Raw genomic sequence first — 26,913 nt, forward strand, 5'->3', positions numbered from 1 at the left:
TTTTTTTCATCAGTAGCATTGGAAAATAACGACGTGATATCTAAAATTCGAACTCTATCATATTGACATAAATTTATACCAATGTACTACAAATGATTAACTATGTTGGAAATTAGACAAGTTTTGTGAAATTTTTAGAAAAAATGGAAATTTTTCATAGTTATTATTTTTACAGAAATTAAATTTGTTAATAGTGTTAATCAATTGGTGATCGACGAGTCTGAGGAGTTCTTCTAAACGTCTCTCTTTTCTGTACGTGTGACCAGTGCTCATCTGGCGACATTCATCCGCCATTTTCTTTACCTTCATCAATCCCTAATCCGATACCAATTCACTCTTTCAATCTCCCTAAATAGATTTATGAACATATTTATGATACGTATGCGTGGATTGGAATTCGATCAGTTATACCGTGAGTTGAATTTTGATCGCTTGAATTAACGTAGCAAGAATCACCCTCCTAGGGTTGATATTTGAAGCTCTGGGTGCCAATCAGTCAAGGCAGAGACCTCTGCCGTCATCGTCGGCAGGTGGAATATGGTTCTTTCTACGTCATAGTCCTCCACAGTCTCACTATCTCCGTTATTTACCCGAACCTCAAATGGACACCGTCACCCGCCACGCTGCCGCAGATCATCAGACAACACCACCTCCCGCCGCCACATTTTCTTCAGCCCCACCCGAGGAGCCTGAGTATTTGGCCCGTTATTCAGTGGTTAAGCACTCATGGCGGGGCCGTTACAAGAGAGTTCTTTGCATTTCAAGTTATAGTATTATCACCTTGGATCCGAACACGCTGTCTGTTACCAATTCTTATGATGTGGGCAGTGATTTTGAAAGTGCTGCTCCCATAATTGGGAGGGATGAAAATTCCAATGAGTTTAGTATCAGTGTGCGGACTGATGGACGTGGGAAGTTTAAGACAATCAAGTTTTCATCGAAATACAGGGCGAGTATACTGACCGAGTTGCATAGGATAAGATGGAATAGGCTGGCTGCTGTGATGGAATTTCCTGTTCTTCATTTGCGGAGGAGGACCTCAGAGTGGGTCTCTTTGGTAAGTGTCAAGATCACTGATTTTTTTCTTCCACTATGTAATTTAAATTTGTTGGTCATTGGTTCTGCTCCTTCTATAGGTGAGTTTCATGTGAACTTTCCGGTTTTTTAGTTTAGTTGACACACCTGAAAATTAAAAGAAAAGTTAATGTGTTGGATGATATGACTGAACCTCAGTTCATTTTAATCTTGTTGATTATTCCTGTAGAGAAAGTGCATAGGATGCAAGAAAGGGGCGGCCTTTTCTCTCTGAAAGTTCTGCTACAAATCTATTTTAGAATTTAGACTACTAAAAAAAAAGTTGATTGCGAGCTAATATGTGCTGCTGGTGTAGGACTGTGGGAACCTGTGTAAGTAAAAAAGAAGAAGTGAAGTTCTGGCTTAATATCTGTTTCTGAGTAATATCTTTGCTATTTCTTTATTTTGTAGTGAGGAAACCTTTTAGATGGTACTTGAAAGTAAGAGAGGGATTAATTGTTCAACTATTGGGAGAATCCTTTTTGGTCTTTCATTGGATTAGACTCTCACTTGCCTGAACTAAGTATGACAGGGATCGCACACGACATAGCATCTGTACTTCTTTTTTTCCAAATGATGTTTTTGCTGGATAAACTTTATATTTTGACATTTTGTTTGTGTTTTTGAAAATTGGTTTACACATTTCTGTTTTGTTGGCTGAAATTGTCCTCATGATTATAACCTGAAAATGAGAAATATATATGAATATGTTGGTGTATTTGGGGTACTGCTACTGTTGGAGGCCATCCCTAAACCTGGAGAAGCTGATTCCCCATAAGTAGTTGAATAGGAGAATAGGGGCTTTACCGGGTGTGACAATGGGAGTGAAATAGAATGAATGTTTTACTTACGGGTGCGAACCCCATTACTGTAGAGGGCCTAGAGGCACAATTCTAATATATAAGAACCTCTAGCAAAATGGATGATTGATTCACTATTCCGTCGACATTAATTGTCTAATTGGTGGATTGCGTATTATACTAATTTTTGAACTAAAAGACGGTGTCTCACTGTCTCTATCATCTTCAGTCATACATGTCATGCCACTGGGGAATTGTAATTTTATTATCTTATGTATCGTTTGGCTTTTGGTTGGCTTTTAACATGGGGGACAAAATGATACCTTCCAGATTAACAATGGTCAGTGGGGTGAAATTAATGTTTAAAATGAGGGTAAATCTACAATAACATTGTGAGAACTTCTTAAAGGAAACCTAGAGATATCCTCGTAAATTGTTTAGATAGGACACCGCTAGCGAGGTTCCACGAAGGGCAGAAAAAGTATTCTCAACCATTGAAGATGCCATGGTTGTGTGGGTGACATCATGCCTTTGGTGGTTCTTTGGAACAATAGGATTCCACCTATTTCGTTTTTAGGGGTATTCCCTAGTTGACCAGTCATGGAGAAGACAATAGGCATGCTCCCAAGTCAGTATGCCCCTTCCATTTATATTCATTTAAAGCAAGGGACTACTCACATACTGATAAATAGAAAAATAGTAAGCAATATATCTTGCTATTATACTTTTCCTTGTTTGAACAATTGGCTGGCATAACCAAAATTGGAATAGATAAGTAGCTGCGACCTGGTTGTAAGAATTCATTGTGAAATGAGACAAAAAACAGAAGCAAAAGAAAATTAATGGTATCTGAAGCAAAAACTTGGTGCCTGCATGCAGCTCACTCGATTAAGGAGAAAGATGCCGACAGTAGTGAGCGTGAATCATTAGTTTCAACCATTCTACGGAGTAAAATTTGTTGTGCACAAACTGTTAATTCATTTTTGAATTAATATATGTCAAATTGGCTCGATTTGTGCTTATTTATTTGAAATTGGAATAACTTTATTTTGTTCAACCTATTGGTTAACTCTCTAATAAAATCAGGAACTATTCAAGATGTTTCCCCATGTATATGTTCACTATAAAAATGCCGACATTGTGTACCGATACAAATTTACTCTAGTTACAAGTGTGTATGTTAACTAACATAGTAAACTGTAAAAACACCAATATGCAATTATCCGATAATTTGCGCGTCAAAATCAATTTTTTTTATAAGAAACGATATTTTATTAATAATAAAATAAGAGTGAGTACATCAGTAGACTAGTGGTCCACTCTCATCATGAACCACACAATATCAAAGCTGTCTTAATGATACAAATATTCTCAATCTCTCAATAAATCAAAAATCGAGACATTCTTAAAATCTTGATGATTGCCAATCCACATTGCAATATTGATCTTGATTTTATCCCAGCGTTTTTCTCTAGTTTCTTCCTTGTTATAAAAAATTCTTCGATTTCTTTCCAGCCATACCGTCCAGCATATGCAATGAACCACCACTTGCCAAAAAATTTTCCCCTGTTACATTAGTGGGATATGTTTTCCATGTTCTCAGCTCTCTTCCCCTGTCTGGTGTTCCGCACGTATCAGTCATCCCTTATTTTAATCAGCAGGTATTTACCTCAAGGTATCTTTGAGCTGGATGTTATGTTTTTCATGAAAGTTGTCAAATCAATTTATATTTACTTGCCAATTTGAAGCTTGAAATGGAAGTAGAGAGTTATAAATGGGAATCTGACGCAAAGAACATGGATGGATTCTTCGATAGTTTCCTTGTTCACATGGTGCACTGTTGGTAGTTTAAACTTGGCTAAAGTATTGTAACCTTTTAACAACCATTTCCTAATTATTTTAAAATATTTTACTATCTGGAGTTTGATGATTTAGAGGTATAACAGAATCTGCTTTGACCTTTGGTAGTTTTCAGCTTATCCAGATCTTACTATAATATGCGTGTTAAAGTTTCGAATTCCGAGGAATAATGAATTTGTTTTTTGCAGAAAATGAAAGTCACCTATGCTGGAGTCGAGGTGATAAATTTGGAGTCTGGAGAACTTAGTTGGTGTTTGGATTTCAGAGATATGAATTCTCCTGCCATTGTTCTTTTATCTGATGGTCAGGGAAGAAAAAATGTTGACCATGGAGGATTTGTTCTTTGTTCTCTTTATGGAAGGAAATCTAAAGCTTTCCAAGCTGCTCCAGGGACTTCAAATGCTGTCATCGTATCAAATTTAGTATGGAGTACATTACTTCCTTCCTTATTTCATATGTTACTATGAAAATCCATATTGTTGTCTTTCAAATTTCTTTTGGTTTAACTTTTCTGACACTGTGTTAAGAACCTAGATGCTGTTCTTTAATGACTTTATTGGGCAAGTATTATGCCTCTGATAATGCTTATGTACTAAACAACATTGCTTAAATGTCATGCTCCAGACAAAAACTGCAACTGCAATGGTTGGGGTGACATTAGCTGTTGACAGTTCTCAATCACTTACCATCACGGAGTACATGAAACTGAGGGGTATGTTCTACTATCTTGTTTTAAAATTAGTATGTGGTTTAAATTTGTGGATCCATTGTAGTTTTATCCATACGACGTGTTTGCACGTGTCTTCTATTTCAACTTTAAACACATTTAATCTGCAGCTAAAGAGGCTGTTGGGGCAGAAGAAACTCCTCTTGGTGGTTGGTCCGTCACCAGATTGCGGACTGCTGCTCATGGGATGCTACCTTATGCTGGATCAACTTTGGCACTCGGACCAAAAGGAGGAATTGGGGACTTTGGTGATGCTGTATCTCGGCAACTTATTCTTACCAAGCTTTCTCTTGTTGAAAGGCGTCCAGAAAACTATGAAGTAAGCATGTGATTGTAGTGCATCTCAGATGATATAATTTTTATGGATGTTCTTCATGTGCAATCAATGTTTTCTTTGTGAGAAAACTTTCTGCCTTCTTGGACTGCCGGCGTCACACAGTAAAAGAAATTTGCATTCGTATCTAACTATTTTTGCTGACTTTATATGCCTTTTGAAAGTTTGTGAATCTTTCGAACCAAAAATGTCAAATTTACTCATTCAAGTGATCTGTATAAACTGGTTGGTTTTTCGTCAAAGCTTCTTTGTAGGTTATGGTCTTTTTCTATAGATTTGTTGCTTCATATTTTAATTATTTTTGTTTATACCACGGTGTTCCACATTTTAACTCTTGTTTATTTCGAAGTGTCGCTTTATACATCATTGCCTTCGGTACTTAGTGGGATCACAGGTGGTTTGTGAACCCACTGCTCGAGACAGAATTTAATTTATATTGATCTATTATTATCGACTCTGCAAACAAAATTAGGAGAATCCATACTGAAGTTCTGAAGTATTGCCAATTTGCACATTAAGTTGGTGTGTGTGTCGCATCTCTCCTGTTTCTTAACTGTTGATGAGTGATGGTGATGAGTTAGTGTTGCATCATCAACATTTTTCCCTGGATGTATGTTTAGATGGAATTGTTAATCAAGTGTGACTTTTCATTCTGAATGCTTGAAGGCCGTTATTGTTCGTCCTCTATCCGCTGTTAGTGCTCTTGTTCGATTAGCTGAGGAGCCACAGATGTTTGCTGTTGAATTTAATGATGGATGTCCTACTCATGTGAGTATTTTGGCTTAGAAGCATACCAAATATTATCATGAAAAAGTTACTTAAATTTTGCTTCATTGGAAAGCAAACAGAGTTGCTAACATGTGATGATATTTCAGGTGTATGCTAGTACTTCTCGTGATAGCTTACTTGCTGCAGTTCGGGATGTTTTGCAATCTGAAGTAGGTATATGTGCTGTTTGGTGGTCAAATAATTTTTAATTGGTAATTTTGTTCCAACTGTTTCTGCATGTGTAGTTGACTGACTACAGTGTGTTCTAGTTAATTTTAAATGGTTTGACTTGTTCCTTGTATATTGCATTAAAAATGTGCATCCAGTTTGCAATTGACATGTATTGAGTTTAAACAATAAGCTTAATTCAAAATTTGTTTGAATATGGTATAGCTCCGATTGTGCAGGGTCAATATCCAGTTCCCGTCTTACCCAGGATAACGATGCCTGGCCATCGAATCGATCCTCCTTGTGGCAGAGTATGTCTGCAATATCCCTTAAGTCAGCAGCAGCTCCTTGTTGAGACTGAATTTGCTACCATGCATTTGAAATACCTGGCTGCAGCTGCGAAAGACGCTGTGGCTGAAGGAGGCTCAATTCCTGGATCAAGAGCTAAACTGTGGCGTAGGATAAGAGAATTTAATGCATGTGTTCCATTTAGTGGTGTTCCTCCCAATGTTGAAGTACCTGAGGTGACTTTGATGGCCTTGATTACGTTGCTTCCTGCTGCTCCTAATCTTCCTCCGGAAGCCCCACCTTTACCTCCTCCATCTCCTAAAGCAGCTGCTACAGTGATAGGTTTCATTGCATGCTTACGGAGGTTGCTTTCTTCGCGCAGTGCTGCTTCACATGTTATGTCATTTCCTGCCGCTGTTGGAAGAATCATGGGACTGCTTAGAAATGGTTCTGAGGGAGTAGCTGCTGAAACGGCTGGGCTTGTTGCTCTGCTGATTGGTGGTGATCCTGGGGATGCAAACATATTATCCGATACAAAAGGAGAACAGTACGCAACAATTATGCACACCAAATCTGTATTATTTTCTGATCATAGTAACTTAATTATCCTTGTGAACAGATTAAAGCCCGTGTCAGTTTCACCTTTATTGTCCATGACTGTTGTTGAAGTTTTTGAAGCAATGATATGTGAACTGCACGGTGAAACAACCCAATACACAGTTTTTGTTGAGTTACTACGCCTTGTGGCTGGGTTACGTCGTCGTTTGTTTGCTCTGTTTGGACATCCTGCGGAAAGTGTTCGAGAGACTGTTGCAGTAGTTATGCGTACGATAGCAGAAGAAGATGCTGTTGCAGCCGAATCAATGAGGGATGCTGCTTTACGTGATGGTGCGCTGCTGAGGCATTTGTTACATGGATTTTACCTTCCTGCTGGAGAGCGACGTGATGTCAGCCGACAACTTGTTGCTCTATGGGCAGATTCTTATCAACCTGCTCTTGATTTGTTATCTAGAGTTCTGCCACCTGGGTTGGTCGCTTATTTGCATACACGATCTCAGGCTACTTCATTAGATGATGTATCTAATCAGGAAGGTTCCTTGATGAGCAGAAGACAGCGACGACTACTTCAACAAAGGAGGAATCGTCCTGGAAAAGCAATACCATCTCAAGGACACTCCTTTCCTTCTGTCAATGCTGCTGAAGTTATTGAGCAAACACATCCGACAAGTCCTTACCCATTTCGAGGTTCAGATGGTTACCAAAAGTCTGCTGGAGATTCAAAAAGTGGGTTGTTTCCATCTGTTCGTCCTTCTTTAACTCAGGGGATGGAAAAATTTTCTAACAAGCTCCCGGTTGTAGGGATCCCTCCAACGGATCAGTTACAGGGCATTTCTTCTTCTGATATCCCTGCGGATGCTTGTGAATCAGTTGCTACAAGTGTTAGGAGCAAAGTTGATTCTGATGTTGGTTCATCTGAGCCCGAAAAGCCAGGCCTTCCTGCTCCAGCCCAGGTGTTCTTGGAGAATTCTCTTGTTGGATGTGGAAGATTGCTATTAAACTGGCCTGATTTTTGGCGAGTTTTTGGTCTTGATCATAATCGTGCAGATTTGATCTGGAATGAGCGTACTAGACAGGAATTGAGAGAGGCTTTGCAGGCTGAGGTTCATAAACTGGACCTTGAGAAGGAACGAACTGGAGATATTGTTCCTGGCGGTAGATCTGAGGAAAGTATCAGCGTGCAAGAATGTCTGCCACAAATTTCATGGAACTACACAGAATTTTCTGTGAGGTACCCCAGCTTGGCCAAAGAAGTTTGTGTGGGTCAATATTATTTGCGATTGCTTCTTGAGAGTGGCAGCGGCAGCAGGGCTCAGGACTTTCCACTGCGTGATCCTGTTTCTTTTTTCAGAGCACTTTACCATCGATTCCTGTGTGATGCAGACACGGGCCTGACCGTAGATGGTGCTGTTCCGGATGAAATGGGTCCCTCAGATGATTGGTGTGATATGGGAAGATTAGATGGTTTTGGAGGAGGGGGAGGTTCTTCTGTCAGGGAGCTTTGTGCAAGGGCTATGGCCATTGTATATGAAGAGCATCACAGTTTGATAGGCACGTTTGAGGGTACTGCTCATGTGACAGTACTCTTGGACAGGACAAATGATAGAGCTCTACGACACCGGCTTCTACTTCTCTTAAAGGTAAATGTGCTACCTCCCTTCCCCAATAAAGTAGCTGTCTCTCAGTTTCCAGCTCACGTGATTTAACCCTGATCGAAGGCCAGTTTATAATTAATATAATCTAAAATCAATCTCGAAAGATTAGTGCATCTTTATTGCTCTATGATGGAGAACTGTCAGGCTTATCTTCTGGGAAGAGGAATAATATATATTATTTTTAAGACAGGAAACAAATGCAGGCCTAGGGATTGAGACATGTTTGGTTATGGTAAATGTGGGAAATGATCTCGAAAATACTGCAAAACTTCAGCGGTCTGCAATAAAAGAAATAAAATGGAGAGCAGAAGGGCTTGTCGACTCTCAAACTATCGCGAAATTCTTAAAATCAGATCTTATTTTGTAAGTTTAGAATCTCTCATATGCAGGTCGCTTTAAAAGATTAAATGAAGAAGAATATATAAAGGGTAAAAACTTGGTACAGTGATGGTGTCTTAGGGTATCATGAGCAATAAAGATTCATAATAATATTCACAGACGAGTCTAAAAATATATCACTGGCACAAATATTATTAATTTTGTATTGATTTTTAAGTTAATGCTTCCTTCCATGAACAGGTTTTGATGAAGGTTTTATTGAACGTAGAGGCATGTGTCTTGGTAGGAGGTTGTGTGCTTGCAGTAGATTTACTGACAGTAGTTCACGAGACTTCTGAAAGAACTGCTATACCACTCCAGTCTAACTTAATTGCTGCCACTGCTTTTATGGAACCATTAAAGGAATGGATGATCATAGACAATAATAATGTTAAAGTTGGGCCAGTGGAGAAGGATGCAATTAGAAGATTTTGGGCGATAAAAGAAATTGATTGGACGACTAGGTGCTTGGCGTCTGGGATGGCAGACTGGAAGAGACTAAGAGACATCCGTGAACTCCGGTGGGCAATGGCTACTCGAGTTCCCGTTCTTACTGCGATCCAGGTAAGATTCTTTGAAAATGTACTGTTTCCTTTATTTAGTAAACACAATTCAAATTGAGTAAATTATTGGTGTTAACCTTTCCGGCTTTCCCCAATAAAATGGTTGGACCTCCATTACCTAGTTTTTTTATTTATCACGATTTCAAATTTCTATACATGTCTTGTTAGTGACTTTTAGTTTCGAGCAATGGATATTAACATAGATTCAATGAGATTGATAGTGAATGTAACCATTAGTTAATGGTTCTGAAATATTGTTTATTTATGATAATAGAAAATGTTGTGCATTTAATCCCTCAATGAAATAGGATTTGATCGAGGGGCAGGAGCATCAGGAAGAAATACCAAATGATGATTGTTATGTATATTTTATCTTCTTTGTTATTTTAGAATATTTTAAAGAAGACTTTCAGGATCAAGGGTTTTGCAAATTCATGGCCGAAAGTGAACGAGTCTTGGTCATTTGAACTCAATCTTTAGATTTTATTTTATTTTAATGAAAAATGCATTTTCAATTTTCATGATGATGGCTGCATATCTGGTCAGACTTCTTTGTCAATGCTTCCATTGATTTCTTGCTTGTTAGGATTCTTCTATTTCCTTTACCGTGGGTGGAGCTCTATCACTAATGGCTACTAATTGACTACTTTTTTGTGCATGAGTTCTTTCTGGTTTATTTAGAATATGTTACTCTAGTGATATTTGAAATGGAATTGATTTGGTGATTCTTAAAGGATTGTTGTTCTATAAGCCCACCCCTCGTTTTATGTAGCGCGGCGCCGGCATTTTATTTTAAAACTGTATTAACATAATTTATTATTCATTGTTAATATTATCACCTAATTGATAGATATATTTACACATCAGTGACACATGATTGGTGATGAAAATATAGGACAATATTTTATTTTATTGATTGGTTCAATAATATATTCCTTACAAATGAATAGATGGCAATCCGAAACATGAGATATGGGAAACGGTTGGTACCCTGATGGGAGATGTACCATTTGGTAAAAAAATTATACTACGCATGTTTTCATTTTTCCAAATCTTTGTCTCATTTCACAAAACAAAAACAGATGCTATCATTATATTTTTGTTTTTATTTCGTTTCCCAAAATCAAAATTTCCATCCTTTTTCACATCTATCAATGTAATTACTACTCTTGATTAAACTTTTTCATCATTTCCTTGATCATCCTATTATTTATTATAATCCAAAATATGCTATTTTAAAATTTATAATAATTTTATTCAACCATCCCAACATGATTTAACATCTGCAGTAACAACTTTATTTTTCTAAAAATAAAACCCAAAAAAAAAATTATTTCCCCAAACATTCTCCGAAAATGCTTCCCTGAACTCCTCCTAAAACGCTCAAAAACAAAATCTAACACTCTTGAAATGATTTGGTGGCTAAATGGAAATTATTCATTTTTACATAGCGTCAAACTTCCAAATGTTGAGGCACATCGGAATAAATGCCAAAGAGATGCATACTCTTTATTGATCTACAAATCTCTGCTGATTTAAGTTCCCAGAGAATGAGTGTTTTAAAGAAAATTTTCATGATTTTGACTGTCGTTGATATAATTGTAATAGTACACGGCTTGAATATTTCTTGGAAAGTTAACATTGCAAATAACTAGAATACTCGATGAAAGGGTTTTTTAGTGCATTGCTCGTCTGGAAAAGACTTCTTTTTGTCTCTTCTTGTCCTGTTTAACTAGTGAAATATGGGAAATCTAGCCAAAATTGCGAAACAATCATGAAGAAATACTGGCCACATTCAACCAGTAAATAGTAGAGGTTAAGGACCAATATAGTTTCAGTAAGTCTATCTGGAAAGGTGGCATGTATAACAAGCTGTGCGAGGAAGGTGTGACAGCAACGAACCTTGAAGGAGTTCTGTTTTTTTAATCTGACCATATCAATATTTTTTGTCTTATGTTTCTAAGATGGTTGTCACTTTGTTCAGGTAGGACAGGTGGCATTATCCATATTACAAAGCATGGTAGCTGCTCATTCAGATATAGATGATGCAGGAGAGATCGTAACACCCACACCTAGAGTAAAAAGGATTTTATCAAGTCCTCGGTGCCTTCCACATATCGCGCAAGTAATGTTAAAAAGCGTTTATATCATATATTGGTTTATTATATTGTTTCAGTTGGCTTGTAGATTCTCGAAATGTAGCTTGAATCTAGTTAATGCAGAGTTATGTTGAACACATGGTTGCTTTATCTTAGCCAGAAATTACAGCACTAAGTTATTTGCTCTTGTAATTGAGATCTTATTATACTAAATTAATTTTGTGATGCTATCGAAAATTATTGATGTCGGCCTTCTGCTTCATCATGATAATTGTCTCTTATCGCTTAAGATTTGCTTAATTATGAAGACGTTGTTAACACACACTTGGAGCAATACTATGAGAGATTTGAGAATAAGTACAAGTCCCGAAACTATGGCATGCAGCATGCTCACAAAGTTGATCACACTGACTGTCACTTATATGAGGTTATTTTTGCATTTGATGCTGAATATATATTATTGACTGCTGACTAAAGATTAAACACTCAATATTTGCAACAAGCTTGCATGAGATGTTACCCTCCTGAAAGTTAGAAAGGCATTACATGCAACACACACTTAAGATATTATTTCCTAGAGTAGACATAATTTACCCTTACTATTTTTGTAAGCTTTATTAATTGTAGTCTTAGATTTTAGATCTTTTGGAGGTGAAGTATAATATTTTTTCCTTCAGTATTTAGCTCAATTACATTGTTTGACTAAGATAATGTCCATAGTAGACCAATCACCTCCAAAATCATAGTTATGAGGGAAGTAGAGGTATCTTCAGAGAGGAGGTGGATGTAAATGCCTTGTATGAGATTCATACGAAATGTAGAAGTTTAACCTCAAGGAACTGGATGTAAATATGATTTTGGACGGGAGGTTTTTGTGCCATACTTGAGGTTTGATAGAGATAGACATAATTTACCCTTACTATTTTTGTTGGGGAGATTTACTTTGACTCTTGTTTTAAGATGAATGGATGGCTGCACGGCATTGTTTTTTTTTCCTTTTTTGTGTGAAGAAATTGTATTAAAATTTAATTGCCACGTTATTTCATTCACAGGCATTACTTTCTGGTGAACCAACAATTGTTGAAGCATCTGCTACTTTACTAAAGGATATCGTTACCAGGAATCCCAAGGCAATGATTAGACTGTACAGTACTGGCGCATTTTATTTCGCCCTCGCATACCCTGGATCTAATCTTCTTTCAATCGCACAACTTTTCTCAGTAACACATATACATCAAGCCTTTCATGGTGGTGAAGAAGCCACAGTTTCCTCTTCTCTGGTTTTGGCAAAACGTAGTGTTTTAGGTGGCCTCTTACCAGAGTCTTTGCTCTATGTACTGGAGCGTAGTGGGCCAGTTGCATTTGTGGCAGCAATGGTTTCTGATTCTGACACTCCTGAGATCATTTGGACACATAAGATGCGGGCAGAAAATCTTATCCGTCAGGTAGTTGTGTATCCACCCCGCTAGTGTTCTTACTATTTACTTCCAAATGAATATTATGCTCAAGTCATCTGTGAATTAAACAATTGTTACAGTTACTTGAATTATTATTTCATTTCTCATTCAGGTTCTTCAGCATCTTGGTGATTTTCCTCAAAAATTACCGCAACATTGTCATTCGTTGTATGATTATGCTCCAATGCCTCCAGTGACATATCCAGAGCTCAAAGATGAAATGTGGTGTCACCGTTATTATCTCCGAAACTTGTGTGATGAAATTAGATTTCCTAATTGGCCTATTGTTGAGCATGTTGAGTTTTTGCAATCATTGCTAGTTATGTGGCGTGAGGAGTTAAGTCGAAGACCAATGGATCTTTCTGAAGAACAGGCTTGCAAAATACTGGAGATATCCATTGAAGATGTATCCAGAGATGATGCCCCTAAAAATCAAAGTTTGGAGTTGGACGAGATTCCTAATCTTCTGAAACAGATCGAATATATTGATGAAGAAAAGCTCAAGAGACAATATAGGAAACTTGCAATGAAGTATCATCCTGACAAAAATCCTGAAGGGAGGGAGAAGTTCTTGGCAGTTCAGAAAGCATATGAGTGCCTGCAGGTATTCCTAGAACAATGTCCTTATGTAAAACCCATTTTTATTTCTAAAGTTGAAAGGGACTTGTACTGTTTTTTTTTTTTGATAAGAAACTTGATAATATTAATAAAACATAATATTGTTTTTTACATAGAGTGGACTAGTGATCCACCACCATGAAAGATAAAATCATGCAACTAACAATAAATATAACTCAAATCCCTCAAAAGATCAAGTATCGATAAACTCTGAAACTCTTTCACATTTAGATCTTATTTCACATTTAGTTCAAATTGTTGGATTTTTGTACACCATGCTTCTCGTCAAAAAAATAGGCTGTTCATATTGATAGCCATTGATGTAGGATCTCGTGACTGTGTTGTATACTTTTGTCATTTAATGTAGTTTACTGTAGCTTCACCAAATTTTTGTAGCATATATCGATGATTGTAGGTGGCAATGTTCATTTGTAGTGATGAGAGTTTGACGAGTCTTGGGAATAGGTATGATGCTGAGTACTCAAAAAAAAAAAAGATCAAAAGAGCTCCTGATTGATTGAAATGGAAAAATGCCAATCAAACCTATAAAAAAACAAAAACAAGAGAAAAATGTTAATAAAATAAATGAAGAATTTCATTGTCATTGTTACGGACATCAAAACTAAGAGAAAGATAAACCCTAAATATAATGCTCTGAACCTTAAATATGAAAACCAATTGTGTTTATTAATGTGTTTATCTCAGCTAATGAAGCTTGTAGATGTTCGGTCTTACCATAAACTTCATAGGCATAATTTGTACCTGTGTGCGCTAGTTCTTCAGAGTTCAGAGGGAATTGATGGTCATAATCTATGAGAGAAAAATTAACCTTTTGATACATTTATGGATTGTAAAATGCTTCAGCGGCATTCACAAAATGCTTTTGTTCTTATCTGGTTTTGTTAAAGCCAAGAATCTTAAAATTTGTTGAATTAAACTTGAAATTGGATAAATGTTCACATATGACAAATATTAGAGTGAAAGGTCTCTACTCTGTGTTTCCAAACATCATTTTGTGATTATATAATTGTGACGGCAAAGCCATCAGTGACATACTGAGACTTTTATTTGTTTATTATTATTGTTGTTGTTGTTGTTGTTGTTGTTGTTATCATCATATTATTATAATTATTAACATTATTATTAATAATAGCATTCTTATCAGTTCTTTTTAGAAAACAAACTGGAGGTCCCTTCAGTTTATTGAGTGCCAAATGATTGAAGTTAAATTACATGACCATGCCTTCATGAATTTCATACAAGTTTTATCTTTAAGCTTTTTTGCTCTCTTCTTCGAGGATTAGATATGCACTGTTTTCAATTTAGGGACATACCCTTCGTATGTTGGCGTAACTTAATGATTTTGATTGATTCATAGAAGAGATAATTCCATTTTTCTATTCAAAGGACATTAAAGTACCATGTACTCTCTTTCAACCTTCTCTGATAACACTAAGCAGTTAGCTCCATCGTCTATGCCCCCCTCTAACCTGGTCCACGGATGGCCAGTTTGGTTTATGAATGTTGGCTCTAGTATACTAATCGCTCTAAAGTTTAATGTTACTGTTCCCAGCACCCCTATACTGCTTATGTAACTGGTGAATAAGAATCTGTGAGAAGCTGCAATAGACATAAAATTCCAAATTTATTGATTTTTTGTACCTGGTGAAAGACGTGTAGTATATAAGTCAGGGAAATAGATAGACCTAATGGCTTTAACAGGAGTAACAAAGTGTTGACAAAGGATGTCGTCTGTTTCGTTAAATTTTGGTGATGACACTTGATTGAGCAGAACGACGGATGAGAATCCATTTAACTGATATCAAATTGATGTGAGGCATGCTTGTTTTAGTTTAATTGGATTTGATTTTAGATATGGGTTTCTCACAGTAGGAGGTGAGATTGATGATGAAAGTGGTTTTCTGATCATAAGTACATTAGTTTGTGACTTTTTGTACATGTACTGATCTGTGGTAGTGTTGGCGTTACCATTGCCAAAAGTTTAGAGGGAAGTCAAACTTTAATGGCTGTTGATCGAAAGGAGGGTATTGGTATTAACATGTAACAGAAAGTGCTGGTATTCTATTGTAGCAAACATTTCTTAGAAAATCACAATCATCTCTACTTCACTTCTGAAATGTTTGCACATGCCGAATTTATGTGTAAAAATTGCCTAATGGAAGCTGTAAAATGTCTATTTTAAACTCCAATATTCATTTTTTCCTAAATTTCCATTAACAAGTATTCAAAGAAAGTAAATCTCATTATTTATTTGTTGTCATTTTCTCATGTTCATTTGATGTCCTCTCATTCCTTTTGGTTTTTATTGGCTTATGTTGACTGTATATTTTGGAGGTGGGTGGTTAAGAAGATTGTTGTTTACTTTTGTCTTGTTTGAGCTGATTTATATTCAAAATGTTTGCTAAGACATAATTGCCACTTAGATTGTGTTTTCTTTGGCAGCTTTACTGAATTCTGATTGATTTCCTCTAGGTGACCATGCAAGGGTTGCAAGGCCCCCAAACTTGGAGATTGTTGCTGCTACTAAAGGGCCAGTGCATCCTATACAGGCGATACGGGAACTTATTGATGCCATTTAAATACGCTGGATATCCAATGCTGCTAAATGCCATTACAGTCGATTCAACTGACAACAATTTTTTATCCTCTGACCGAGCACCGCTTTTAGTTGCGGCCTCTGAGCTTGTTTGGCTAACGTAAGTTCATCGTCCACATTTGGTTATCTGTTCTCGTCTTTTTTCAGCAGTTTGTGTTTGTACTCGATAAGCTGTGTTTATCACCATACCCGTCACATCTTTCAGGTGTGCATCTTCTTCATTAAACGGTGAAGAGCTTGTTAGAGATGGTGGGATACCACTTCTTGGAACTCTTCTTTCACGATGCATGTGTGTGGTCCAACCAACAACTCCTGCTTATGAGCCATCCACCACCATTGTTGCAAACATAATGCGAACTCTCTCAGTTTTGAGTCAATTTGAAAGTGCCAGAACTGAGATGTTAGAGTTTTCTGGACTGGTTGAGGACATTGTTCATTGCACTGAACTTGAGCTTGTGGCTGCTGCTGTTGATGCTGCCCTTCAGACTGTTGCTAGAGTTTCTGTATCCTCTGAGTTTCAAGACGCTTTACTGAAGGCTGGTGTGTTGTGGTAAGCGAGATTGTTTTATGCTTCTTTTTGCATTGTCAGTGCCTCCATCAATGCTTTAGTATGAGATATAGCTCTTTACTGAGTATTTCATAATTTGATTTGATTGTTTGTGGCTTTTTTGGGCCTTAATATTGAGCATACTTTTCTCTGAAGAGTTGTCATTATTCTAGGTGAGCTCTGTAAATTTTTATTACGAAGCTTGAAAGTTGGGCTCCAAACTCTCTGTCTGCTTCATGTGTATTTTCTTGGATAAACACTCTCCACGGTTTTATCAAAAACTATTGTCTGTCGATGTTCCCTAGTTATACCATTAACTAATTCCTGGCCCTTTTCATGAACTTGTGACTTCATGAATTAGCTCATGTTTGTTCAGGTACCTCATACCTTTGTTGCTTCAGTATGATTCGACTGCAGAGGAATCGGATAAGACAGATGCTCATGGTGTTGGAACCAGTGTTCAAATAGCGAAGAATTCCCATGCTGTACAAGCGTCTTATGCATTGTCTAGGCTTATTGGTTTACAGACCAGTGAGATGCCAACTCCCTATAACCAGGCTGCATCTGATGCCTTGAGAGCTTTGCTGACTCCTAAACTTTCAAGCATGCTGAAAGATAAATCACCCAAAGATCTTTTAGCCACATTAAACTCAAACTTGGAATCTCCTGAGGTATTGTTGCTGATCTTTCCTTTTACAAATAATATGTTGGAGAAGTTATTTGCTGAAGCATTCTGTAATATGTTGGCATTAAATATTTTACAATCTGCATGTTAGCTGCTATCATGAAACTACTACAGAGCTCTTTAAGAAGTTGTATTTCTCAGATGTGTAATATAGTAATGTTTTTTTTCTGCATTTTGTGTCACTAAAAATAGTGAGAAAAAATAATGATGAAATCAGTTGAATATTCTGCATGTCTATTGAAATATATTTCATTATGTCCTCTTGAATCTTGTCACATTTATCCCTTGGTGTGAAGCTGTATAACGAGGATAGCACAGGAATAAAACCCTCATAAAAAAACTTCATGCCTAGTGATCTAAACATGTAATAGTTGCAAGAAAAAAAATCAGATTTTGCAATGACGAAACTGGTTGATGTTTAATGCAATTAGCTGACAGTGACATACTTACCCGATTCAATTGTTTGTTTTCTGACTGTTGATTGAATAGCTGAAAATTGTTCCTCACACCAGTTTTATGATTTTTTTATTTATCGATTGTACAATGGTTGTCCTGATGCTGCATGCAGAAATCTGTTTCCAACTTATAGGTGTTGGTTGAGAAGTGGTTTTGTTAGTGATACTAACAGCATTTCAGTTTGAAGACATTTTGATGCATGATGAATCAAGTGCTAATGTCAAGAACAGCATTCTATGTGCAAATATTGATATTACTGTTACCTTTGGGTTGTAGATAATTTGGAACTCCTCTACGCGAGCCGAACTTTTGACGTTTGTGGAAGAACAGCGTGCACTGCATGGGCCTGATGGTTCATATGACCTTAAAGATTCACATTCATTTATTTATGAAGAATTGTCAAAAGAACTCTATGTTGGAAATGTGTACTTGAGAGTCTACAATGATCAACCAGACTTTGAAATCACTGAGCCTGAGATCTTCTGCTTGGCCCTTGTCGATTTTATATCACATCAAGTGAATAAAGTATCAGATGAAGGTTCAGATATTCAGGGTAATGATGATATAAACTCTGGATCATCTGTTGAGCAGGACTCTACCTGCGATTCTTCACCCTCTAATGGTGGGAAAGTCATGCGCACGGAGGAGATAGAGTTAGTCAAGAAACTTCAGTACGGTCTGGTATCTCTTCAGGTATGTATCTTGTAGTTTTGCTTAGCTTGACAGTTTATAAACTTAGCTGACTTTGATGCTTTTGCTTTTGTACTTCCAGTACGTCTTGACGAAGAATCCCAACTTAGCTTCTGTTGTGTCCTCAAAGGAAAAGTTATTACCCCTTTTTGAGTGCTTTTCTCTCCCAGTTGCTTCAGAAAGTGACATTCCTCTGTTATGCTTAACTGTTCTGTCACGCCTGACAACATATGCTCCTTGCGTGGAGGCAATGGTTGCAGATAGCTCTAGTCTGCTTCTTTTATTGCAGATGATTCACTCATCTCCCACCTGTCGTGAAGGAGTTCTGCACGTTCTCTACGCCTTGGCAAGCACACCAGAGCTCGCATGGGCAGCTGCAAAGCATGGTGGGGTGGTTTACATACTTGAACTTCTCTTGCCATTACAAGGTATAGCATCCTATTAACAGTAAGTATTCTAGGAGAAGCTTTTCTATGATTTTCTAAAATGGAGAGGTTCTGTAGATGAAATTCTTTTGCAGCAAAGAGCAGCGGCTGCCTCATTATTAGGAAAGCTTGTTGGGCAGACAATGCATGGACCTAGAGTTGCTATTACCTTGGCCAGGTTTCTGCCAGATGGTCTTATCTCTATAATCAGGGATGGTCCTGGAGAAGCAGTTGTCAATGCTCTTGAACAAACAACAGAAACTCCAGAACTTTTATGGACTCCAGCAATGGCGGCATCACTGTCTGCTCAAATTGCGACGATGGCTTCAGATTTGTATCATGAACAGATGAAAGGACGTGTTGTTGATTGGGATGTGCCTGAACAGGCGTCTGGCCAAAAGGAAACGAGAGACGAACCTCAGGTATCATTGTGATCCATCAAGTCAGTCCAAGAACGCCTGAATTTTATTCATTTCTTGACTCATAGCATCTCTTGATGTGTAGGTTGGGGGAATCTATGTCAGATTATTTCTCAAAGATCCCAAATTTCCACTTAGAAATCCAAAGAGATTTCTTGAGGGCTTGCTCGATCAGTATCTTTCTTCCATCGCTGGTACACATTATGATGGGCAAGCTGTTGACACCGAGCTTCCTCTGCTTCTTTCTGCTTCCTTGGTCTCATTACTCAGAGTATATCCTGCTCTCGCTGATCATGTTGGATATCTAGGTTATGTACCGAAACTAGTTTCAGCAGTAGCTTATGAAGGAAGAAGAGAAACAATGACTTCAGAATCCTGTTTGCCTGAGGACGATTCTGTTCAGAAAATTTCACAGACTCCTCAGGAGCGAGTGCGCCTTAGTTGTTTGCGTGTCCTACACCAACTTGCAGGTAGCACCACTTGTGCAGAAGCTATGGCAGCTACTAGTGTTGGTACACCCCAGGTATGTGGTGATTTTTTGAATATGCGATGTGCAAAAATTTTGATAGTCTGGTTACATGCCTTTATTTAATTTTTCTTATTCTTGATTTCAGGTGGTTCCACTTCTGATGAAAGCAATTGGTTGGCAAGGTGGAAGCATTCTTGCTCTTGAAACTCTGAAGCGTGTAGTAGGTGCGGGAAATCGAGCAAGAGATGCACTTGTTGCTCAGGGTCTTAAGTGAGTAAACGTCCGCCCTCTCATTGTATTTCCGTGAATATGTTAGGGGTTTGCTGCATGCTTCACGATGCTTCTATCGCATCTATTGTGTTTCAATAGTGATATTTAAAATGATTGTGCTAGGGTTGGCCTTGTGGAAGTTCTTCTTGGTCTTCTTGATTGGCGAGCTGGGGTAAGAAACGGGGTTTCCTCACAGCTGAATTGGAACGAGTCAGAAGCATCGATTGGCCGAGTTCTTGCAATTGAGGTGGGGTACTAGTCAAATAATAGCTTTCATAATGTCCCCTTTAAGGATTCCAACGTTACAGGTGTATGCTCGTATGTGAAGCTTTAAACTCAATATTACGATTTATCCAGTTGAAATCAGAGTGATTTTATATTTTAAATATGTTTTTTGGTTAAAGGTAAATCTACCTTCACTTTGTAGGGAGCTTATCTACCTCAGTTTTAAAGTTTAGCAAATTGCTCTTTACCCCTTCGAAACAATGAAATTTTACTTTCACTGCCACATATCAAGATTAAGCAGTTATCCCCCCTGAAATTAATTTTGTTTAAGTACGTTTATTTACCATTTTGTAGATGTTCTTTGCTTGTATTTGTTTCAGCATTAAATGATTAATTTCTATGAACTAAACTTTGACTGTTGAAAAAATTTTCGGACTCCGTTTCTATATTTCCTTGAATGGAACCATATGGTTTGAGAATCGATTTTTGGTTGATCAAAGTATGATGATTTTTTCCGAAGTTTGTCAATTCATTTTTGGCATGATTTATTCTTCTGATGGTTGCAAAAAAGTTTTAGGGTAAAAAAGTTTATAGCAGCAAACTTTTAAAAGGTTAAGTGCTTTATAGACGAACACATTGTGAGTCAACTGCCAGATGAAATGGAGAAAAAAAATCTTGGCATGTTTTCTCCAAGGAGATCATTCGGGTAAAAGCGCTTCAGCAAACAGTGTCAAGTATATGAATTGCAATGGTGCATGATTCAGCGGTGTTTGTGTAGTTGTCTAACTGCTAATATGGTGTAAGAAGCAATAATTCACATATCAAATTCTTCTCTCATATGTGATGTGATTTGAGAAAAGGTCTCTCTATCCCGTTGATAGAATTTTTCTTGTAGTTTTCGTGATGAATGGTTAGATTCACCTTCCAAAATTATTTTCTATATTTTGTGGATTGGGTAAAAATTTCAAGTGTACTCAAACGACGAGCTATTCAAGATGTTCTGAACAGCGTGATGGTTTTACTTTAGCAAATTATTATTTTTCCCGGTGTTTATGGTTGTAACCCTTTTCTATATTTGTGAAGGTTTTGCACGCATTTACAACAGAAGGGGCCTACTGTACCAAAGTGCGCGGCATATTAGATGCCTCTGATGTAAGTTGTGACTCCTGAATCTATATGCATGCTTATTTGTTGAAGCCTATCTCAAAATTTTCTTTAACAAGGGTTTTATTAAATTTTGAGGGATTAATATATTGTTGATCTGTTTTTGAGCTAATTCCAAAGTACTGGGGCTGATTCTTTAGGATCCATCCTAAGCTCCAATCTCGCTCATAGTGTTTCATGTTCACTTGATCTAACACTGATAACTTCATTCACAAAAGGCTTGAGAAACACCCTTCTCAAATTTTTGTATCAAAGCAAGTCTCATGCCCTGTGGGTTTGCGCAAGCACCATTACAAAATGAGATACTGTCACAACTACCCGTATTCATCATCACTCTACAAATAGGTTTATCCAAGTTGCTATATGAGTTCATTATAAAGTAGTTAAGTACTTTGTTTCTCTATAGAAGAATTGTGCTAAACTATGGTTTAGTACTACATTATGCACAACTTTCACGTGGTCCATCCATGTGAAGCCAATGATCGAATTTGTCTTAAACAGAGCATTGATGCATAGGAAGCCTGCGAATAGGATGGAAGGGTTTTTTCAACTCCAAAAACAGCACACATTTGCATGATTGTATTTTCCTATTGCTTTGTTTCAAATTGTAAGGGGGTATTTTGGGCTCGAGGAAGAAGTTTATTGTGTTTGCCTGTGGATGACTTCTTCTAGTTCCTGGAGATCATGATGTGCACAGGATTGAAACGGGAAGCTTGCAAATGGATTGAAGGGGTTTTTAACTCCATACACAGCATATACATTTGCATAAATGTATTTTCCAATTAGTTTGTTTCAAATTGCAGGGGGGGTATATAAGTTAGGCTCAAGGATGGATTTTATAGTATTTGCTCATGGATAACTTCTTCTAGTTCCCGGAGATCGTGTACTTGTTTTATATCTATAGAGCTACGAAGCAATGAGAACGACATCATGATTCAGATCTCTCTCTCTTGTTGGATATTAGAGTAGAATACTATAGAGTGGTTTAGAGTCGCTGCCTCGGTGTTTTTAGTTTCTCTTGGTTGTGACAACGTAAAGAAAGCTGGGGTGTATAGAGGTATATACTCAACGCAAGTTGAAGTGTGGTTAAGATATAGAGGTATCAATGATCAAAATAAAGACTCCGTGGTCAAGAATCTATCTCAAAATCGAAGTGTTTGGTCTAAATTTTATTTGATGCAATTCCTTATTCAAAATCATCATCACTATTTTTGTATTTATGTGGTATATTTTTTTCTTGTAGATTTGGAATGCTTATAAAGATCAAAGGCATGATCTTTTTCTTCCCTCAAATGCTCAAACTTCAGCCGCTGGAGTTGCTGGTCTCATCGAAAGTTCGGCATCTAGTCTTACATATGCATTACCAGCTCCCCCAACACAACCTAGTCATAAAAAATTTCCTGCCACAATTACATCTGATTCGAATGGAAGGCATGGCTAAGCAAAAGTAAATGCCGCGCGTTAATCAAGGATACAAAGTTTTATTGCAATCGCATGCCACGAAATGAGAGGAAATGTGTTGGTTACAATTGGTTGAAGTCATTTTCGCCGGAGTTGAGTTATTTTCACTTGTACATTGTAAATTGTATAGCTCTCTTTCTCCCCTCCCCCGTTTAGATCTTTTCCACCTTCAGGCTTTACTAGTTTTTTTCCTAATAAAATTTTTTTTTTATCTTTGTAAATTACCTTTTAATTTATTTTGTATAGCATGTTGAGGCGAGTTTGATGACTTGTTGTGCTTTGTGGCATAATTTGAGTTGCGACTATTTTTCCATTATCTGAGTTGTTTCTTTCTGAACAATATTTTGTTCACAAATATTCGAATCCAATTTAGGATGCAAAATGGATATCTTCTGGCAACACTATAAAATGTAAATGAGTACGTCTCTTGTAAGACGGTCTCACGAATCTTTATATGTGAGACGAGTCAGTATTACCGATATTCACAATAAAAAATAATATTATTAACATAAAAAGTAATACTTTGTCATGGATGATTCAAATAAGAGATCCGTCTCACAAAATACGATCCGTGAGTTTCTCTTACACAAGTTTTGTCAAAATATAAATTGGATGTCCGAGATACGTTGTGATTTGGATATGCGGGGCAATCCAATGTTTTGGGATATTATATTGGAAAGGGTATTTATATTTACTATCTAAATATTGTTAATCGTATTCCATTTTAAGTTATTATATTATATTATAATATATAAATGGACAAAACTACGTTTTGACTATTCTTTTGATATATTACGACAACTAGGTATGGGTTTTTTTTTAAAATATTATAAAGTAAAATAATAATTATAAAAATATTGCAAAATGTGAAGGTTTATAAAAGTATAACAATCCGCTGCACACTGCAGCGGATTCATCCTTTTTTAAAAAAAATTAAAAAAACAAAAAAAAAAAAGAAAAATGAGTGGTCACGGAGTCTGTCACGGATTCAGAATCCGTGACAGACTATCACGGATTCTTTGAATCCGTGTCCATTCCGCGTCTACACCGTGTGTGTTCCCACTATAAATAAAAATGTTCCTCTCCTCAAAATCGTAACCCTTTCCTTCTTTCTTTTCGACCGAAAATATTTTTTTTTCGGTGATAATTCTCGCATTCGGATCTTTTCTAATTCGATATTGTATTAATATTAATTGTTGATTTTATCATTCTTTTCATTTGAAGATATATCAAGAGGTAATGTTTAATTTCGTTGATAATATTATAATTATATATTAAGAATTAATATTTTTTTTGTGTAATTTTTTTTATAATACTTGTCATTTATTTCAGATATTAGCACCGTCCGTTGATATTATTACAAGTTCCGTACAATTACGTTGGAGAAGGTAATTTAAGTAATTTTTAAATATTTTGTTTGTATTATTTATATTATATTAATATAATTATAATTTTGTACACTAACATTATATGATTAAGTATAATTTAGTTAAATATTATATTTTTAATATTAATCGCGATATTAAAAAATAGTTGGAATATTAAAAAAATAATAAATATGATATTGTGATTTTTGAAATATTTGAAGGTTAATATTTTTAATATAATTAAATTAATTTAATATAAGAATGAGTTAATATTATTGTACTTAATACTAAATTATAAAGTATTTTGTTATGTTTTTTTAAAAAAATTATATATGAAATAGTGTTTAGTTACTATAACTTTGAGCACGTTAATATAATTTATATAATATTATAAAAAATTTATGTTAATGCAAAGTAATATAAGAAATTGATAATTCTAATTAAATTTTTTTATCAGACTATATATTTTGAAATAACTTACTTAAAAGTTTAATATAAATAAATTATATTAATTTTTAATTTGTGTTGTTATATACAAAAAATTTCTGAAAATTATGTAATAAAATTACACCGAGTATTTGGTGAATTCATCAGTCCTTCAGATCAAGTTTTCGGCATTCTTCTTGCGCAGCTCTTTATTTTTCTTCACTCCGTGGTATTATTTGTTAGTTATAAAGAATCTGTGATTCTCCTCCCTTTATAAATTGCATTGATCGTGTGATTATTGGAATTCCTAATTTGATTTGATATTTTTCTGTCAAATCTTAGAATTTTAGAGAATTGCGCCGAGTATCAACAATTCAGAATTTGATTTCGGAGAATTGTGCTGAGTAACAGAATTTGGGAGAATTGCGCCGAGTCTAAGTCGAATATATATTTTTTCATTCTATATTGAATTGTTTTATGTATATTATATCTGATAATTTTTGTAATTAATTGCAGATATTAAACTCCGGTAGCTCATTTAATTACAAATTCCGCTGAACGACATTTGAAAAGGTAATTTCAATAATTTCTTATATTATAATTTTATTATTTATGTTGTATTAATGTAATTATAATTTTTTTCGGTTGCATTATACTATTTTATATAATTTTTTTATATTTTATATTTTTAATATTAATTATGTTTTATATTTCGCACATACATGGATACTGTCAAGGCCTTACTTTACGTAGGTGGCTATGTCATTATTGAAGATGGTAGTGTTGGTTGGATATAGTATCCCCGCGACCAGGCCCATTAAAATCCCCCGCTCTACTACATTTTCTCAATTGGTGAGTTATGTGCATCGGAAGCTGGAGATCGACCCATCAAAATGCTGCATCAAATTGTCAACGAAATATTGTTATAGCTCGTTGTCTCGTTACATTGAAGAGCATGTCTATATCACAGATGATGATAGTCTACAATTTATGTTTGAGTTGCCGACACTGGATTGCATGTACTTATATGTTGATTCATCGCCAGTGTTACAGAATGTAAGTGATTACGATTTTGATGCATTCATGCCAGTAATAACGCAAGGTTTGGGAACAGTAGGTTTGAATGAAGCTGGACCTTCTATGCATCACGTCGATGAACAGTCAGCTCAGACCTACTCTGGGATCGACACTGGTCCTTGGGATCACCATATCACGACTCACACTGAAGAAGACTATGCATGGGGGATGAATAGAACACGAGAATTGGATTTTACCTCAGGGGGTTGGGATCATCATATCACGGTTTCATCAGGAGTTGATGTTGCATGGGGTTCTAGTAGAACAGGCCAATTGGATTTAAATTCATGGGCTCCTGAAGAAAATACCACAAATGTCAGAGAATTTGATAATTCTGTTGAGGCTGCAAATATTCCCACCCCGATTACAGAACACATGGATGAGCAAGATGATTTATTTGGGGACAGTTCGCATCATGTCATTAATAGCGATGATGATTTTTATGCTACATCAAGTGACGGAGAAGATGATCAACAGTTTGAGAATGCAAATGAAGGGACATCGGCGGGTGTGTTAATGTCGGGAGCAACAATGACAGAGAACATTCATATTGCACCAGAGCAACATTTACGTGAAATTCCCCAATTTTTCAATGAAGTCTACGACGAACAAATTCCAGATTCATTTGGTATTCCTTCTTCTTCACGAACAAACTTTTACAATCCTGAAAGGCCAGAGCTCGGTGTAAAAATGGTTTTTAAGAGCAAAGGTGATTTAATAGCTTCAGTGAAGGATTTTTCTGTTCGGATTTTGAGACGTGAATATATCGTTGTCCAAAGTTCTCCGACAATTTGGAAGGTCAAATGCAAGAACTGGTCCGAAGGTGGCAACTGTGGGTGGGGACTTCGAGCATCGTTCAAAAAAAGTTTAGGCTACTTCATGATCACAAAATATGGTGATGATCACACATGCATGTCAACCCAAGTCGGTATAGATCACCACAACATTGATGTAAACATGATAGCCAGCACACTTTTGGGAATTGTGCGTTGTGATCCTGCATATGAGATCAAATATGTACGAGAAAGTATTAAAGAAAAATATGGGTATGATATATCGTACGCTAAGACATGGCAGAGTTTGAAACGCGCAATGGAGGTAATCTATGGCACATGGGAAAGCTCTGCAATTGTACTTCCTAAATATATGGGAGCTTTGTCGAAGTACAATCCAGGAACTATTGTAGAATGGAAGCATCTTCGACCGTATGACCATCCACATAAAATTTTGAACTTCATGTTTTGGGCCTTCAAACCATGTGTAGATGG

The 26,913-nt window shown here is 36.5% G+C and overlaps 1 protein-coding gene and 1 long non-coding RNA gene across 6 annotated transcripts; both read left to right on the forward strand.

Moving 5' to 3' along the window:
- Positions 1-210: 210 nt before the first annotated feature.
- LOC142505077 (dnaJ homolog subfamily C GRV2-like) lies at positions 211-23,045 on the forward strand. Of its 5 annotated transcripts, none has more exons than XM_075617894.1 (22): positions 213-1,057; positions 3,923-4,156; positions 4,359-4,446; positions 4,572-4,780; positions 5,462-5,563; positions 5,671-5,737; positions 5,957-8,217; positions 8,812-9,174; positions 11,158-11,298; positions 12,325-12,717; positions 12,842-13,333; positions 15,841-16,064; positions 16,170-16,514; positions 16,888-17,182; positions 17,929-18,345; positions 18,425-18,770; positions 18,846-19,189; positions 19,272-19,709; positions 19,801-19,925; positions 20,049-20,172; positions 21,234-21,302; positions 22,558-23,045. In XM_075617894.1, exons 1-22 carry the CDS (start codon positions 602-604, stop codon positions 22,753-22,755), a joined length of 7,731 nt encoding a protein of 2,576 aa, XP_075474009.1. In that variant the 5' UTR covers positions 213-601; the 3' UTR covers positions 22,756-23,045. The 5 variants fall into 5 exon arrangements, with proteins under 5 accessions (XP_075474013.1, XP_075474009.1, XP_075474010.1 ...); XM_075617895.1 differs by having other exon boundaries at positions 5,671-5,733; positions 5,971-8,217; XM_075617896.1 differs by lacking the exon at positions 213-1,057 and having other exon boundaries at positions 4,026-4,163.
- Positions 23,046-24,044: 999 nt separating this feature from the next.
- On the forward strand, positions 24,045-25,141 carry LOC142505178 (uncharacterized). The gene is made up of 3 exons (XR_012804387.1): positions 24,045-24,163; positions 24,911-25,006; positions 25,085-25,141. It is a non-coding gene; the product is annotated as an uncharacterized LOC142505178 (long non-coding RNA).
- Positions 25,142-26,913: the final 1,772 nt, after the last annotated feature.

This window comes from Primulina tabacum, chromosome 10 (assembly GCF_025594145.1).
Source record: "Primulina tabacum isolate GXHZ01 chromosome 10, ASM2559414v2, whole genome shotgun sequence".
Classification (NCBI taxonomy): domain Eukaryota; kingdom Viridiplantae; phylum Streptophyta; class Magnoliopsida; order Lamiales; family Gesneriaceae; genus Primulina; species Primulina tabacum.